Source organism: Gallinula chloropus, assembly GCF_964237585.1.
Source record: "Gallinula chloropus genome assembly, chromosome: 5".
NCBI classification, from domain to species: Eukaryota; Metazoa; Chordata; class Aves; order Gruiformes; family Rallidae; genus Gallinula; species Gallinula chloropus.
The window spans coordinates 71,935,818-71,951,758 of NC_140090.1; the positions used below are offsets into that span (position 1 = coordinate 71,935,818).

Below are 15,941 nucleotides of genomic sequence, written 5' to 3' on the forward strand. Positions count from 1 at the left end.
TGTGCCTTAGATTTTTTTGTCTCTGACATCTGGTAGTACTGTTAGAAAGATTGATTTGAATGGGCACCATCTGACCGAAAAACCACATGTAACAACTGAAGTGTAAATTGGTCTGAAACTGGTCCCTTGGGTGTGCTTCTGCTGTAAGAAATGCTTCCACAAACTACATCTGAACTGAAAACAGGAGTACTCAAGGCATGCTTGCATTGAAATGATGCAAAAATGACTTCAAGGTTTTGAGAACAAGAGAAAGCTACTACCACCTGGCTTGAAGTGAACAAAGACCTGAGGGAAGTATGGCTACAGGGGTGATGAAGTTCAAATGGATGCAACTTGCTTTTCCCATGATTGGAGCTGAAAATAACAGCCAATCTTTTCTACTTGCTTTAAAAAGTCTAGCTAGTCAGCACGTATATACATCTATGCTGCAGCCCAAATGGATCCATTCATAATGGATGCAGCATAGATGTGCACACATGCTGAGTAACAATGGATACCATGACTAATAAAGTAAGATTCACAGAGGGCAGGCATTTAATGTGAATATTCATTATATACTTCCCTTCACTGGGTAGTGCAGTGCTTCAAGCCAGCTGTAAGCAGCTTTCTCTAGTTCTCAGTATCTTGAAATTGTTTTTGCATCATTTCAGTGCAAGTAAAAACTAAACACCTTACAAATCCCTGGTTTTCCAGCATGGAAAGTTGTCTTTTTCTCCTCCTGGTCACTACTATGCATTTCAAAAAGTAACTATATAGGAGATGCTTACATTCTAGCATGAACTTGTACTTATTTGCTTAAGTATTAGGAAATCTGGATTAACAGCAGAAGCCTTTTGGTTAGCACTATAAAGGTGCAAACTTGTTAAACACTTTTTTATTTTACTATTGGTAATCACCTCAAAGTTACCAAGAATAAGTCTTTTGCAGAGCTGGGTGTATATGGTAATGTAGCCCCTTCCTCATTAAGACCTGAGACACATGCCACAGTTAGTGGCTTCACTCTGCAAAGGAAAGACCAAGTGAGGGTAGATGTGTGAAAAGCAAAACTGTCACTATTTGGTGACTGAACAGAGAGAGATGTCCAGCTAGCAGGGCCAGTACTGTCTGCTTTTATGACATTGTTTGTGTGGGTCCAAAACCTGCTGAACTGAAGTAGGTGGCTGTTTCTTATCAGCCTATTTAATTATTTTCCTTCAAACAGGAAGGCACAGGTCCACTTCAGTATGCACTTACCCTTACTTTCCATCATACAAGAGCCTGAGCTAGCCTCGTGTGGCATTACCTGTCTAGACTTGCTATTAGATGATGCAAAGGAGAGAGAGAGCTCAGAATTTTCAATACAAACAACATGTGTTTCCTTGGGGAAAAGCAAGAGGTAGTTTAATAGAACTAATTGCTGTGGGGAAAAGACACTTGCTTTTTGCTTCCCCCAGACCTGGCTTCTTTAGGGATCTGAACCTAAAAGAAAATCAACTGAATTCCCTGGTGAATGAATGCTGAACACAGAACTACTATGTTGAAGCTGTAGTTGCTCCTTTCCTTAATAAACAAAGACATCCTCAAGCAAAATGCAAGGAATAGAATCAAAGAATTGTTCAGGTTTAAAAAGACCTTTAGTATCAAATCCACCACTAAACCAAGTCTCTAAGCATCCCTCTACAAGTCTCTTAAATACCTTCAGGGATGGTGACCACCCTTTCCCTGGGCAGCCTGTTCCTGTGCTTGACAACCCTTTCTGTGAAGAAAGGGGGAGAATGGGGAATGAACAATAAAAAAAAATAGTATGGGATGTTAGAAAGGAAGGAAAATGAAATCTTCTAGTATTAAGCATCAGAGTTCCTCAGATGTGGTTTGTCTTTAACCTGCATGCTCTGATAGTCTTCAGTAGTAGAAAGGCAGCTTGCATTTGCTAAAAGCATTTGAAAGGTATGTGTTTTGTTTCAGCTGGCTCACAAGCACTGCTCACTGAAGCTGTAATGGTGAACAGAAACACGAGTTAACCTGGGCTACAAAAGGGAAGAGGTGGGAAGTTACTTCAGGGCAACATGATGAACCCTTAAAAAGAGAAGCACATAGTCCACTTCAGTTTATAAGTACAGTTCTGAAACACACATCCTGGGCATGTTACAGTTCACAGTGTAGTGATCTTGGTGGGCAAAAATCATACTCAGATGAAAGCTGAAATCCAGCTGAAGATGTTTTTCAGTCACTAACAGATACCCCTGTAAACAGACCCCAGCTTACATCAGTTCTCCTCCTAATAGCTAACAATCAACTGTCATTATTAGTGCTGTTAATCTGTTCCTATTCCACTCTTAGCATCTAGCAATATAAATAGCAGCTATTTAGTCATTTTAAGAGTCAAGAACAAAAGGTCCTTAAGCTGCCAAGATTCCTCAGCTGGAAGACAAGCTTATTTTGATACTCTTTGCTGGTTCTAGACTCCACAGACACTGAACAGAAACTATCACAGTTGAGACTTAAGAGCAGCCCCTGCAGTTTGAAGGTTTTGACATGAACTTCCAGTCTGGATACATCCAGCTGAGTTCTGGCCTTTCACTTCTCATGAGCAGAGAAACAACGAGCATGATACACTCCTATACATCTAATGAAGTCTACTTCTATACAATAAAAGCTTTAATTTCAAGAGGGACAAAGCACCTACTGAAACTGAATGCTAACTCTCCATTGCCACAGCTCAGAAAGAGCCTAAGGTTATGGCTCACCCTGAGCACTAACACAGAGCATGCTGGAAATAACAAACTGTCTTTGGGCTGGAGATAGAGAATAAGCCTGGCTTGTCTGTATGTAGTTGTTTCTATACACACTTATTTAAGAAATGCTCATCTGCCTGAGAACTCATGCAGGTAAAGGTAAAACAGGCATTAGTTCAAAATAGTAATTTGAAGAGTCTCAACATGTACCATTCAACTGACCAACTGCTGCTTTTAGGATACATCTGGAAAACCTTCAGCTAGTACAGGTTACTCCCGTTTAAGGTCTTCCTTTAACATCCATACCTGAAGGTAAATAAAAAAGCTTTAGGAAAGTTGTTAATGTGTAGCAACTAGGCTACATTCTTTCCTGGTACTCCTGGTTCCCTTCCCTCTAACATGGATCAAGAACTCTGCTCTCTTGGGCACATGCTCAGATTTCAATGAGTGTGAATACAGCTGGCTATATTTTTTGGCCATTAAAAGCACAGAATATTCTTATAACAAGAGCTGAAATATTTCTAACCTTGAAAAATAATTTATAACACTGAAGTCTTCACTGCTCTATCAGTTCACATTCCCATGCCTATAGACAAGTTCTTGTAGGTCTAAGAACAATTAGATCCACAAGTGAATATGAACGTATCATTTATTTGGGGTGGACAAGTCACATCATTAGAAGTCACAAGTAACAAATCTTATCTTGGATTTGAATCAGAGGTTTATTTTATAGCTTCCAGGGGCAGCTTCAGAGAAAGTAAAATACAAAAGATAAGCAGCACGCATCACAATCAGATGCAGTTGAGAAAGAGAACTAAAATATAAACCCTCAGAATGCAATTTAAACAGCAAAAAGGAAAAAAACCTGACAGTATGAAAAAGATCCATCTTGAAGGCAATCCATTGAATGGCTTCTTCAGTTTTTTATTGATAAAAAAAGTACACAAACCATGGCACAGACATATCCAACCCTTTCAGCTGCAAGGAAGAGAAACCCTTGTCCTAACATATTAATTGCATAAGTCTAAAGTAATATACAGAAAATTTCAAGTAAAGGATTGTGGTCTGAAGTAAAAATTCCATTTCTTATTTAAAAAGAATGAGAAGACTATCTGTTTTTCTTCTCTCCATCCACTGGTTGATCCGTTTCAGAGTCATACTGGCATTTTTCCACACATTTTCTAGGGAACCAGCCTCGTTCTCTTATTCCACCTTAAGACATGAAAAATTGCATTAACTTGGAACAAAACACAACCCTCTATAAAGGAAAAAACAAAGGACTGGAAGAGACATTGAAAGATTGCCTAGTTTATTTTCTTCTCCACACCAGAAAATCTAAGAAATTCCTAGCATTACTGCCAGGGACACATGGAATCTCTACCACTGCAAAAAAACGTTTTGGGGGATCTCCAGAGTTTCAGTACTCTCCCTTCTTTACTATTAGAAAATCTTTCCTACAACCCTCTTTCTGTCTATATTTCAAGTAGGTAACTCCTCTTTCTAAACACTAGTCACACAGAAAGCAGCTAACAAGCTTCTCTACAACAGACTTTCATGCAGTTGATGATGGCTTGCATGTACTCTGGCTTTTGACTATCCCCTTTTTCACTCCAGGTAAGTCACCCTGACTCTTTCAGCTTTCCCTTAGAAGTCACATAATCACTCTGATTATTTGCATTGTTTTACAGCTGACTTCCCTCTAAATGCTTTTACTTCTGGCAGCAGTTCAGCTGAGTCTCTGCCAAAGTAGGATGGCAAGATTACTTCATGCATCTGGGAAGTTTCTTTTGCAAGTGTTGACTCATGTTAAGACTATGACTTCCCCACCCCCCAAACTGCTACCAAACCATTACATTTTTACATCTTGGTTTAGCACTGGTTGTTCTCCCTGCCTATTTGTAGCATTTTGCTATATATCCCTAACAAATTTCATCCTAATCTTTGAAGCCTAGAATTCAAAATATTTGAGATCTAATCCAGCCTCTCAGTATACTCCAAGTTTCCCTCCCAGACCATATTTTATCTGATTTAATAAATAAAATAATTCCAGGTAGCATAGGTAGCTCCACCTAATCTTCACAGTAAGCAACACAATGCAAATTATTACCTCATTCATTCAACACCTCATTGGAGTGAGCTGCATTTCTAGTCCACAAAGGTCTCAGACTTCCCATGAAAAGCATGCACACACACAGTCAGCCTCCTGAGCTGATCTGTTGGCTGCCTCTTTCACCAGCCACAAATGTACATGCAATGAATTCACAACCATTTGGAAGAGACAACAGAACTCAAGACACCCTCAACTGAACATCTGGTAGGTCAAGTATTAATTCAGTCCTAAGCAGGAGTGCTAAAGGAAATGCAGGGGGCAGGGATGCTGTCTTTCTGCAGACCAGTGGAGTCTTTAATGTCTTTGATAGGTGTAGGTAGTTATGTAAACGCATGTCAAAGTTTTTTTGAATCCATCCCAAACCAAAGACACAGTGTCTCCTTGTCTTTAAGATGTGCAAAGAGCAACTCCAGGTTCTCTATGTATATGGAGTGTGTTGAGGTAGAAAATCTAAATGTGTTTAAAAGAACTATTTATATATATATACACACACAAAAAAAATCACCATTAACCTCCTCAGAGTATTTTTTTTCTTAGAACACAAAGAAATGTTCTCCTCGTTCAACCTTCAATAAACCACCAGAGTAGGCGAATCTTTCAGAATGAAAGAACACTGATGTTTATCAAAACTGGTATTTACCAGATGTAAAGAGCAAAAACTGTGCATGAGGTTTTAGAGGGGAGAGGACCTAATGCCTGTAAGGTCAGTCATTCTACACTTCAAAAACTGAACATGTAATATTGTCCACACTTCTAGATAGCTATAAAATTTATCTATGGTTTTCAACAAAAAAATTTAATATAACTGCTTCATACCATCAACAGCTGAGTCAAGAATCTTCTCACCATACATCCAGTGTCTGGGAAAGAAAGCATAATAGGTAATTAGATGCCAGAACTCATCTTAATCTTTCTTTTAACCAAACATAAAAGTGTGGAGCCACTAACTTTAAGCCTCTCGTGGCTAAAATCAGATCTCCTTTGTTGAGTGCAATTCTAGGTTCTTCAGTGCATGGTGTTGTGAAGAATGTTTTAACACCTTTGGTCACAGGGCAGCAGACACCACTGTAATCTTCTATTGCTCGATACCGCACCTACAGATTTAACAGAACATGACAATCCATTACTGTAAGGAGTTACCACTCTGCTGACAGTTTCATACCAAAAACTCAGTTCAAGCACATTGTTAGATTTGAACATAATGACAATGGCTGTCAAAGGGACTCTAAATTCTAAATTAACTGCTTAACAATGAAGCACCATTGTCTTCACTACCACATTTCTTACCATCTGGAAACTAAGGAGCAAATGCAAAGCAAGGTAAGTGCTACATTAAAGTAAGAAAAGGTTGCAGCACACTGTTTGTGTGGAAACACAAAGTCTTTATTTAATTGCTAGGTTTGAAAAATATAGCCTCAGCAATTACTTACATTTATTTATACTGACATTTCAAAATAATTTCAGACCAAACTTCACAAATACTTACACTTCTTACTCGCTTGTCTGCTTTCTGTTTCAGTTGCTCTATCTATAAATGATTATAAATAGAAATTTAGACAGTTTATTTTAAAAGGACTTGTGTATTCAACACAAAATGAAATCAGATATTGAAACCATTCAACATACATGGGAAGTATCAGTAGCACTTATAACCACTCAAATAGAATGTTTTAGTCTATCAGAAACAGGAGAACATTTGTCAAAACTCCTGTTTCAGTATATGTATTAGTAGTTAGCCTACTGAGTTATTCTAAAAGCTGGCATATTACTGCAAAGGAAAGCATGCAATGGGGTAGTGGGGAGAATTAACTTGAGATATCACTGAAGATCAGTTACCGTCAAACTGTATTGATGACAGCCATCTCTTACTGGCCAATCCAGGCCATCTCCCTCAGGAATCCCAGACCATGTAAACACTTGCTTGAAGTTTTTCCATTTACTTCCCATGTCATAAGGAAAAATAAACGTCTCACCCGTTTGGTAGTACTGGATTCTGTCTTTGGCCTGAAAAATAGTCAATAAATACAGTACATAAAACATACCCTGCAAAAAGCAATTGGGTAGCAAGTATTAAGGTGGCAAGATCACAATCCCTGTGGGTCCAAAAGACCTAAAAGCAAACATTTTGAGGCAAGAGTGGTAAATCTCTGCTATACTAACTAAAGCTTTTAAAACTACTTGTAAGTGTGGTTGGTCTGGGGCTCCGACCCTTCCCCTGCATTTACTCTTTAACAACAGTCAGCTGGCTGAACTGATTAAATCCACTCCACAGTCTGATGTTATTTTATGGCTTTTCTTAAAAGACAGCCAATGGCTAACTCTTTCAGTTATATACAAAGAGTTCCACAGCTCAGGATTCTTTGATTAATCATGAGCATAAGTCTGTATTTGCAGCACCTATCCCACCTCTAAGAACTGCATATACAGACATGCTCCAAGTCTCCCTCATTCTGCAGCATGAACCTTTCAATCTTTCAGTAATGATGACATCTAGTGGAGCAGCCACAGAAGAGGCTGCTCTCCGCTGACACAATGTTTTTATTAAATGCTTAAGTATTACAGCCTGCATTCAGTTTTCAGAAGGGACTTAGTCTGTGCTTTACAGTAAAAAATGTAACAGATAATTCCAAATTCTACTACATATTTGTAAGTTTCTTTTCATTGATGAGCCGTTGTCCTATTATTCAAGGGTCTAATAGAACTAGGATCCAGCTATATTTCACACAGTACTTAGGTACTTGTATCAAAATCCTCATGCTAATTTTGACACAGAATAAGACAGACAAGATATTAATGAAATGTTTGCAGACTTCCATAAACTCCCCTGCTACCACTGAGCTAGCTTCTAAACACTGAGTCACTGTTACTTCCTCTAAACTTAGCTTCTACTTCTTGGCTATTTCTTCCAAAAATCTTGTGAAAACCTCTGTAAAGATATGGAAATCAAAGAGAAACTTAAAGGAGAAAGGATTTGGTATCTCACTATTTTCTAGAGCTTCTTGAAAATCAAGGCAAATCCTCCCAATGTTAGTCAGAGAAATAGGAAATGAGTCATTTAAATTAGACAGTTAAAGACATGGGCAGGCATATCAAGAAGCAACAACAATTCAAGCTTCAGGTCAACACACCCACACATTCACAAAATCTCTTAAAAGCAAGTATTTCTCTCCTGTCCCACTGATTGACAAAAAAGAAAAATTCACTTAAGAGATTTCTCATCTATTTCAGTGAATTGCAGAGCCAGCAATAGCAAAGCTGGTTGTAGATGTTCAGTCAGTAGCAAATTCAAATGACACCTGTGGTTTACAGCCAGATGTGAGACATTAAATACAGGTAATAAACTTTGTAATGATACAGTACAAGAATACTGTAATAAAAGCTTACCTTTTCTTCAATCCAGGACTCGATTGAAGTTTTATTTGTCAAAATGACTTTCATCTAAAAATAAGGAGAAAATGTTACATGAAATTAACATTGATTTTCTGCAGAAATACATCAGCTAAGCAAGAAAACATCCTTTAAACTGAATTTTCTTCAAATAACAAAGCAACTGTTACAGGCTTAACTGAAACATACAAAACAATCAAAATTAAGATTCAGCAGAGATACATGCTCATGCTGTCCTCAAGGGTTATACACTTACACAGTATCATCTCACAGTACTTCAGATTATGCATTAAATTTGTATTTTCGTATCCTTCCAAATATCCTAAACATCTGAAGTTTATTCTTTTTTCAGGGATACAGGAACATACACCTGAAATACCAAGTTATTTTGCTATTTTGAGAGTTTATAAAGCCCATCTCATGTTTTTTTAGTTCATTACATTTTCACCCCGATTGTGGTAGCAGAGGAATTGTGACAAAGCAACACAAGGCCCTGGAAAAATGACACAGCACCATACAAGCTCTAAACAGCTGCTCATATCTCAGTTCTGTTTCTGCTACATAACCAGGCAAAGCTCATGAGATTTTGATTTCTTTAAAAACAGAAGCCATAAACATACCTGGATAATAAACAGCATACCGACGGCAATAGTTGTTCCTAATGCCAGTCCTAAGGCAAATAAAGATGCAGCAAATGCAGACAGTCCAAAGGGAATAATGGGTCGAGGGTCTCTCTTGGCTGCACTCATGTCAATCTTTACAGAACTCCACCCAAAAGATATCTGCAAAGGGAAGATATGATTCAGCTGTAGAACATTCCAACTGCTGAAACAAAACAAATTACCAACAGGAAATCTCTCTCTGAAGGTAGGTGCCCAACTTCAGACAGGTTCATAATACAATTTAAGAAAAAGTATTCAGAAGACTTTCCCTCTCCATAAATACATTCTTTGCTAGATGTAGGCCTTCTCTAGATGGAAAACTTAACAAAAATTGCCATCTTGCAAGCACCACAAGGCGTTAGGCCTAAAATCTGAAAAATCTGGACTCTGACACAGTAGCAAAAATGAACTGACCAGTTTCAGATAAAAAATGTTCCATTTTTAATGGAAAAGCTACAGATTTTTCTCTGAAAGCTTTAGCAGATAGCAGTTCTCAACATCACTGCTCTGCAAATGCAATACACCACCCTTATCTGTTACATTCAGTTATGTTTTCAAGCTTTTCATTGCAACATAAAGCTGAAATCAAAGCTCATAATCTTAGCCATGGATCTGAGATAAGGGGTGTATTCCAGAACAAGCTTTGCTCATTGCTGTTACAGTTAAATTTTCCCCTTTAAAACCAAATTCAACATAGCTCACCTTTTGTTCCAAAAATAATGTAGTACTTTTTTTTCCCTTTTAGAATTGCAGCCCTTTCTTCAAAGAGTGGCAATCAAGAAATAAATGGCATCTAACTTGTGCATTGAAAATAAATAGTGGCTGATTTCTGTACCAGCCAAAACCCAGCCTGTCTCTCTCTAAGGTACTACTCAAACAGTCTTTGGTCAATGCAAAGCTCTAAGGAAGTCCCAGTGATCGTAACAAGCAACAGGGGAAGACATTAAAAATAACTCTGAATCATCCTCTAATTAATGAATATACTTCTCTCAGAGGCAGAGAGCAGAATTTAGAGTATGTGTTGAAAGCATAACAAGAAATTCCACAGGCTGCTTCTCAGGAAACCAAATAATCACATAGTTCCAGAAATAAACTACCCATCATACTTCAGTAATATTTAAATCATTTAATTGTATTTTCTTACTCTGTTGTAAAGCTGAGTGTACATAGTCATAACAAATATGAAAGAAGCGTGAATGCATCCCAGTGGAGCTAAGAGGAGGAAGAGAGTGAAAGATGCATGATTCTGGTATCCACAACAGTTGTTGATCCAAGGGCAGTGGTGATCCATCTTCATGACACACCTGTAAATAATAAATACCATCACTATAAAGGCCATTTATGATGTTTTTTCCAAAAAACTCAGAGTACAACTAACTTTCTACTACTCAAGCTCCATTTACTCATTGAAATCCATCATTTTTCAACAGATCACCACAATAGTATCTTTTTCTGTTGCTACTTAGAATGATATCTCATGTTGTAGAGTGAAAGAAAGATAAGTAACAAGTGCTCCTAGGTCCAAACCCTCCCTAATTATCTCCCCTCCTCTTTAATCAAACTGCTAGTGGCTAATGAACACCGTATGCCAGAGCCAGACACCAAGAGTAGGAAGTGTAAGTACTACCAACACAATAATCAGGCACTAGCATTACTGCCAATATTTTTAAAGAAGGAAACCAGGAAAATTAAGGAAATATCAAATACCCTGTGAACTACTTGCAGAGATGACCTATATGCAGACAGAAGTGTACTGTCTTTTCAGCAGTAGACTCTCTGAAAGCTTCATCAATTGCTATGCATTAACCTTACACCACTGTAATTTCTTTTCAAGATCTATTTAACAAGTATTAATACCCTAGAGACACTCTTTGTATTCAGTATAAAGCTGGTTATTTTGATTCAGCTTACAGGTGAAAACACACACCGGATAAAAGATGTGTCTGCATCCCAAATTGCATTATTTAGCTTAACAGGTGTAAAAGCCACTAATTACAATACTGCAATTCATCTGCACCAAACCCAATTGATAAACAAATGATTGAGTCACACAAACACCCAGCTCCTCTGTAAATAAGTTGATTGATTTGGAACTACTGACATCATTATCTTTTAAGCTAGTCCATTCCCAACAGAAAGTTCAGTTTCTCTCTTTTAAAGAATTGACTTCCCTTCAGGAGCATATGCTCAACTGCCACCATACAGGCTCTTGAACATGCAGTCACAATTATCAGCACAACTACTTCTGAAGAGGTTCTGAGATCCTAGCTAGAAACCTCACCCCATTCAGGTGGGCCACAAGAAGTGACTCCATTTATGCACTGAAACTGGTCATAGCACAGAAGACTTTCAGAGGTGGTTTAAGTTGTCAATTTCACTAGAAATACACACAGAATGAATTAGTTTGGCCAGAGTTAAGGGGGCAGAAAATTCTTAACACCCATCATGAAAAAAAAAAATAATGAGGAATGTGCTGCAGATTCTCCTGGCTTATTTGACAAAAGCTGTATCATTTAAAGAACTTGCTTTTGCAAAGGATCTGCTGCTATTTTCCAAGTCCACTGTATAAAGATTGTCACTCAAGGAAAAGGAGTCTAACTTCAAATTCCAGGATGATGCAACCAAATCACAGCAGTGCTTTACAGTTTCTGCTTCCTAAAAGCACACTGACTGTGCATCTTGTTTAAAGAGTAACAAATGAATGTGTGTTTTGCAATGTGCTGTAACCACAGTCTCTAACAGTTCTTCAGAGAAGGATTTGTACAGTAAACCCAAGACAAATGCAACTACAACCTGGACTGCAGACATCTGAAGGAGCTTGTTTTTTCCAAATGGCACTAAATTCCAATGCAGCTATTTATTATAAAAAAATCCTTTAGCTCAAAGCAAGTCTGTTGGAAGACTAACACATAATAAAGCACACAGATAATTGACCAAAAAGGCTTATTAGGTCACTTAGGCTGACTCACCTCAAAAAACCCCCACACTTTCATGAACAGCACAACCCAAAATTTCCACCCAAATCAACACTTAATTCTCATTTGGGAAGACAGCAGAGTAGAATTTTTCCTAGTCTGAGCAGGTAAATACTTGGACTCAGAACTTGCAAAAGACTGAAAGATTTTTACATATTTACAGTCTCACTTCCCTAAAACAATGCTGATTTCAAGTTTAAAAGAAAAAGTTAGAGACAGATTTATTTATTAAACTAAACCACAATAAAACCATGCAGAAATTATACGACCAGAAAGTGGAAATATTCAAGAAGCTTATAGTGTTCATATGAAAGGCTTTCAAAAATTCACAGTAGAAGAGCTGGAAGAATAAATTACATCAAAAGCTCATCATTAGATTCTAAGCTGCTTTAGTATGGCTTTAAAACAACTTTAAAGACAGTACCTGTTACACTTTCGACAGTGGTGTGAACGTGGTGCCTTGTAAGACTGACACACTTTACAGTATTGGAGATACATGCAATCCTGAGATTTTTCCTTTAAACAGAAGAATAGGCATGTTAGACATACACATAATTCTACTGGCAATATATCATCTTGGCATCTTCTTAAGATAAGCATCTTTGCTTTCTTCTGCTAGGGTGTGTTCCATGACCCAACCCTATTTAATGGCAGGTGGCAAGGAGAGGGAAAAACCCAAAATGAAATAAAGCCTTGGCTATCAATAGAGCCATCTCCTATTGTTGAAAGTGTTGGCTGCTAAGAGAAATAAACAGCTCTTCCATCAGGAAGAGTGACTGAACAAGCAGTGTTTCATGTGGAAGCCCAGAGAGTAAGAAAACCAGCATGAGGTCTTTATAGTTTTAGGAAAATAAAAAAGCTTTTACATGTTATCTTTCCATTTTATACCACAAGCCAATCTAGGCTTAGTAGTAAGATAGAGCAGTTAACCATTGGTGTTCAACTAGCTCTTGTGCACCTGCCTTTCTTACACATACACCAACTACAGCAAGATGAGAGACAGAGAAACTTGTAGACAGAAGTAGCAATACTGGCCGAAGTTTTCTGTTCATAAAGTTAAATGCCCAGTTAAATATGTGGATTACAGCAAGATCCTCTTCTCACTGGACTCTTTGTTGAGAAATATCCCACAAGTAGAAACGTGATTATTACTGTGTTGCCACTGCAACATAAACCCGCCAGCTGTCTTGCGATACTCAGCCTCCGGTCTGTAACTACCACTCTCCCAAGAGAATCACTGAATCATTCTGGCTGAAAAAAAACCCTTTAAAACCATCAAGCCTAACCGTTAACTTAGCAGATTACTGAAGCAAAAGATATGCTAATTTCTACCTTGAGTTAAAATATTATGTTGAACCTAAAATAACCGTGAAATCGTCTGTCTCAAAAAAACAACCAACCCACAACCCAGAAGACTGTTCAATTAGTAAGGAGCACTACTGCCAGCAGCAAAGCCTTCAACTCAACAGCGTCTGCATGAGCGCGCAGATAACCTTGAAGCTCTCATTCCCCGGCTACCGGCACTTGTTTCCTGTTTTGTTTTAAAACAGCATCTATAAAACTCAGCGAGCGCAGCCAAGAGAGGCATTACCGGCCAGCCCAGATCGCTGCAGCTCAGAGCGAGCCAGGGACGGAACAGGCTGGAGCGCACCGGAGGCAACGGCAGAGCGGGAGAGATACCGAAAACATAAATGTTGACACGAGATAGGGAGCACGGAGCGGCCCAGGGGCCTGGCTGCGTCCTTCGGGCTGAAGGAGGAGGTGATGCCATCGGAAGACACTTGTTTTCTGCCGCCTTGCCGATCCCTACACACGCTGCCCGCCCCCCAGGGCTGGCTCGCCGGGCCCTCCCCCCCCATCCCAGCACTGCCGCCCCCGCCCCGGGGATGAGGCGATCGAAAGCCAGCGCTTACCGGCGTCCACCCCAGAGGGACGTACCCCGGGCCGACAAACATGGCGCTGAAGTAGTTGTAGAGGATCATAACGGTCCAGTTGAGGAGTATGATGAAGTTGACGCTTCCCCCGGCGGTGTCCAGGGGCCAGTACCACAGCGCAGCGTCCGCCATGGCGGTGGTGGAGCACACGGCCACCACGGCCAGGGCCACCAGCGGCCCCCAGTGGCACAGCCGCCGCGCCCGGCGCAGCCCCCCCGGCCCGCCCATGGCCGCTACCGCCGCCCTCCCGTTGCCGTGCTGCCGCCGCCGCCGCCGTCGCGCATGGCTCCCGCCGCGCTCAGCCTCGCGCCGTCCCGCCGGCTGCTGTGAGAGAGGAAGCGCTGTGAGGAATAGGAAAGGGAGGTGTCGGAACCCGCTCAGGCTCCAGCCCCGCCCCGCCGGCCTTAGGTAGGCGGGGAACGGGTGAGGGCGGAGCCCGCACTCGCCACCGCCTCGGGGTCAGCCACCGCCCCCTGGCAGTCCGCTGGCAATAGTGTCCTGCCGGGAAACGGCGCTCCGCGGCAGTCGCCGTGTCCCTCCGTCCCTGTCTCCGCCCCAGGAGCAGCGTTACGAGGCGGAGCGCGGGGGGCTGCGGGGCCCTGAATTCTGGGGAGCGAGCGGGCCTCTCCGCCGCTGCTTTCTCCCCCGAGCCTGAGGCTGCAGTTCGAGCCCCCGAGCGCAGGCCGCCAAGGGAGGCAGGGTGGCAGCAGGCAGCTGCGTCGTGCTGGTTAAAGCAGCCGAGCGGGGGCCGAGAGTTTCGCCGGAACGTGTGGCGAGGTGCTTGGAGGCGGGGGGACGCCCTTGCCGGTAGCAGAACGCGGAAGCGGCTCGGTGCGGAGTCGCTGAGCGCGCCCGGCTGAGCGCGGTGTCTTCGCGGAGCGCAGCGGGGCCGCGGCTTCCCCCCAGCGCCGCCGCCGCCATGTCCTCCGATTTCGAGAGCTACGAGCAAGACTTCGCCGTGCTGACGGCCGAGATCACGGGCAGGATCGGGAAGGTGCCCAAGCTGGTAGGAGGTGAGCGGCGGTCGCCTGCGCTGGGTAGGGGGGCGGGGGGAGGCTGCTCGCCTGGTGCCCTGGAGAGGCCGTCGCCGCCCGGCGTGCTGGGCTCCCGCCTGCGCTGCTCTCTGTGGCTCTTGCTGAGCGCCGCGGGGCCGTCCTGCTCGTCTGCAAGAGCCTCGCCGGCTCTGCGACTTCCCAGCAGTAAGCGCTTGGGGTGGTGACGGGGCCATCACCCTGCTTTTAGCCTGGCCCGTCCCTGCGCCCCGTCACCCCAACGTGTTTTCTCGCTCCTCGCAGGGCAGAGCCAGGATTCACCTCCCTGCCCTGGCTGAGCCTCTGTTTTGAGCAGCGACCTATCTCACGAAATATAGAGGGCGTTGCTGGCGGGGAGCTGCAAGGGGTCGGCCCTGCCCCGCTCACCTGCTGCGGGGCCTCGCAAAGTTTGGGCAGCGGGGCCGCGGGGCAGGGCCGGAGCTGGGAGGACGCTCATTGCTTTTCCTCGGGGTCGTGCCACGACGCCAGTGATGGAAATCGTGTCATTTTACTGTGGCACAAGCAGAATTTGTGCACGATTTAATCCTGCTTGCTGTTAGGACGTTTGATTTGGGTAATTGGATGTGGTGAGTCAGGTGTAGGCGCAGCCTCAGAGAAATCAGTGCTCATTTACTTTAATGTGTTCGTCAGTACCCTGCAGCATCCGTGGTCTGATTCATGACGTTTCCCTGCAGTAGGGACTGTAATGTCTACAAGAGAGTTAGGAGTAGAAAGCCTGAAGTGGTAGTTTCTTTAACCAGTCCAGCTGGTCTAGCGCCTACTAAGCAGTGCCTTAATGTAGGGCGCCTAGTGTGAGACAGGGAAGATGCAACTAGTGGATTTCTTGTCTGTCCTTCCTGTTGCTCAGCTTAATGGCTCTTCTGTTTTCACATCCTTGAATATTTCTACCTCTGCTTTCTGTATCTGAAAGCTTTAAGATACTTAAGCTGGAGGAGTGGTTATCATTGCAAGGAGGGAATGGACACACACGAATGGTGTGCTTTTCCATATGACTAAAGGAAAAAAAATTACCATGCAACCAGGACCAAAGAATAACATCCTACTTTTAGAGTGGGCAATGCGTCATGAAGTGATGAAGTAGTGACTCTAAACAGGATTCAAGGTAGG

At 42.0% G+C, this 15,941-nt stretch overlaps 2 protein-coding genes across 3 annotated transcripts in view; one reads left to right on the forward strand and one right to left on the reverse strand.

Annotated features, from left to right (window-relative positions):
• Window positions 1-3,349: 3,349 nt before the first annotated feature.
• Window positions 3,350-14,010, reverse strand: ZDHHC6 (zDHHC palmitoyltransferase 6; the record flags this gene model as incomplete). The annotated part of the gene is made up of 10 exons (XM_084265154.1): window positions 3,350-3,926; window positions 5,641-5,684; window positions 5,773-5,918; window positions 6,311-6,352; window positions 6,661-6,828; window positions 8,209-8,262; window positions 8,832-8,993; window positions 10,018-10,177; window positions 12,273-12,364; window positions 13,762-14,010. The coding sequence occupies 10 exons, from the start codon at window positions 14,008-14,010 to the stop codon at window positions 3,823-3,825; spliced, it is 1,221 nt and encodes a 406-aa protein (XP_084121280.1). The 3' UTR covers window positions 3,350-3,822.
• Window positions 14,011-14,623: 613 nt separating this feature from the next.
• Window positions 14,624-15,941, forward strand: part of VTI1A (vesicle transport through interaction with t-SNAREs 1A) — a 267,123-nt gene continuing 265,805 nt past the window's right edge. For both annotated transcript variants that reach the window (XM_084265085.1, XM_084265086.1), the window contains exon 1: window positions 14,624-14,795. In XM_084265085.1, the coding sequence (XP_084121211.1) occupies window positions 14,702-14,795 (94 nt within the window). In that variant the 5' untranslated portion in view covers window positions 14,624-14,701. The remainder of the gene's footprint in view (window positions 14,796-15,941) is intronic.